This window comes from Manacus vitellinus, unplaced genomic scaffold (genome assembly GCF_001715985.3).
Source record: "Manacus vitellinus isolate BGI_N305 unplaced genomic scaffold, ASM171598v3 scaffold_52_pilon, whole genome shotgun sequence".
NCBI classification, from domain to species: Eukaryota; Metazoa; Chordata; class Aves; order Passeriformes; family Pipridae; genus Manacus; species Manacus vitellinus.
In genome coordinates this window covers 3,040,240-3,042,101 of record NW_021940628.1, presented here as the reverse complement: position 1 = coordinate 3,042,101, position 1,862 = coordinate 3,040,240, and the positions used below count along the sequence as shown (strand labels likewise).

The following is a 1,862-nucleotide window of genomic DNA, read 5'->3' as shown; positions in this document are numbered from 1 at the left end:
CTAGGATCCGCCTGAGAGTGGGACTGGCAACCCCCTAAGATCAGGGCTGGGATTCCCCTGGGAGTGGGACTGACACACTGCCTAGGAGCAGGGCTAGGATCACCGTGGGAGATCGTCTGGGATTCCCAGAGATTCCAAGCATGGTCAGGATCAGACCAAGAGCGGGACCCTGATGAGCCTGAGAGCAAGGCAAGAATCCTAAGATTCTCTGAGAGCTGGGATCTCCCCAGGAGCTGGGCTGGGATCCTCACAGATCATGGCTGGCATCTCCTGGGATCAGGGCTGGGATACCCCCAGATCATCGCTGGCAGCTCCTGGGATCAGGGCTGGAATACCCCCAGGAACTGGACTGGGATCCCCCAAGATCACACCTGGGATTGCCCGGAAGCTGAGCTGGGATTTCCCCTGAAGCAGGGCCAGGATCCCCTGGGATCAGGGCTGGGATTCCTCCCAGATCCCCTCATCCATCAGTCCCAGGGTCACAGGGAGCTGGCCCACACCCCCAGCTGGGGTGGCCTCAGGACCAGCCAGAGCAGCATCCCAGGGGAACAGGGCCGAGGACACGCAGAGACCCCTCAGTGCCGCTGACGGAGCGGGAGGCGCGGGGGCACCAGCACAGGTGTATTTGCGGGGCAGGATCCACCCGCCCTCGCCATCCCGACGGAGCTGTACAACCCCCGATCCCAGATCCCACCCCCCCGGGACAGGCACGGCCCCGGCACAGCGGGGAAACAACAATATTAACAGCAAAGCCGGGGGGCTGGGGGGACCCTCAGCCGAAGGGGCCCTTGACGTTCTTGGGCTGGAAGAGGGGCTGCTCCATGGGCACGGCCCCCAGGCACTCTGCCGGGCTGCAGTGCCCCGCCTTGCCCGGCTGCCCCGTGGCACCGGGGGGGCCGGGAATACCAGGGATGCCCTGCTGCCCCACGGGGCCCGGGGGGCCCATCTTCCCGTAGCCTGGTGGTCCTTGGGGACCTGGAAGAGATGGAGAGATAGAGAGGGAGGTGACACGAAGTGCCAGGGCGGCAGCAAGCCCCGGCGTGGGGCTGGTGGCCACATGGAGGGAGGGGGCTCACCTGGGGGTCCTGGGGGGCCGCTGTCCCCCATCACCCCAATGCCCTTCTCGCCTTTCTCTCCTTTGGCACCCGGCTCACCTGGAAGGGACGTGGATGGAGAAGGGTGAGACTCTGGCACAACCGCAACATCCCAGCACCCAGGGACACCGGGAGCATCTTGGGAATGCTGGGAACACCCCGGGGACACCGGGAACATGCCAGTGACACTGGGAACATCCCAGGGACACTGGGAACACCAGGAACACCCCGGGGACACTGGGAACATGCCGGTGACACTGGGAATGCCCTGGGGACACTGGGATTGCCCCCGGGAGCAGCACCTACCCCGCATGCCCGGCACGCCCTGCCGCCCCTCTCTGCCGATCTGCCCCGGCATCCCTGGGGAGCCGGGGGGTCCCGGCCGGCCGGGCAGCCCATCCTTCCCGGGGGGACCGGGTCTGCCCGGGGACGCCACCATCTCCACCGGGAAGTGCAGCCGGGAGGTGTAGTACGCCATCCGCTCTGCGGGGACAGGGACTGAGCTCAGTGCCGGCGGGGACGGGGCGGGGACGGGGGTCGGGGTGTCACCTCGTCGCCACCGCCCCGTTGTTACCGTCAAACATCTTGTTCAGCTCCTGCCGGATGAACCGCTTGATCTCGTCGTAATTCACCACGTCTCCCTGGGGGGACACGAGGGGACACACGCGAGGGGACACGGCCACCGCGCCCCGCGGGGAACGGGGTCCCGCACCCCCCCCTCTCCACGGCCACCCCTCCTTACCATCATCCCCGGGGGGCCCGGCAGCC

General features: G+C 67.2%; 1 protein-coding gene across 1 annotated transcript in view; it reads right to left on the bottom strand.

Moving 5' to 3' along the window:
* Window positions 1-693: 693 nt before the first annotated feature.
* Window positions 694-1,862, bottom strand: part of COL16A1 (collagen type XVI alpha 1 chain) — a 20,525-nt gene continuing 19,356 nt past the window's right edge. Inside the window, exons 43-46 of the mRNA XM_029963054.1 lie at window positions 1,669-1,851; window positions 1,401-1,577; window positions 1,077-1,154; window positions 694-975 (exon numbers count right to left, since the gene is read on the bottom strand). Coding sequence (XP_029818914.1) covers window positions 773-975; window positions 1,077-1,154; window positions 1,401-1,577; window positions 1,669-1,851 — 641 coding nt within the window. The 3' untranslated portion in view covers window positions 694-772. The remainder of the gene's footprint in view (window positions 976-1,076; window positions 1,155-1,400; window positions 1,578-1,668; window positions 1,852-1,862) is intronic.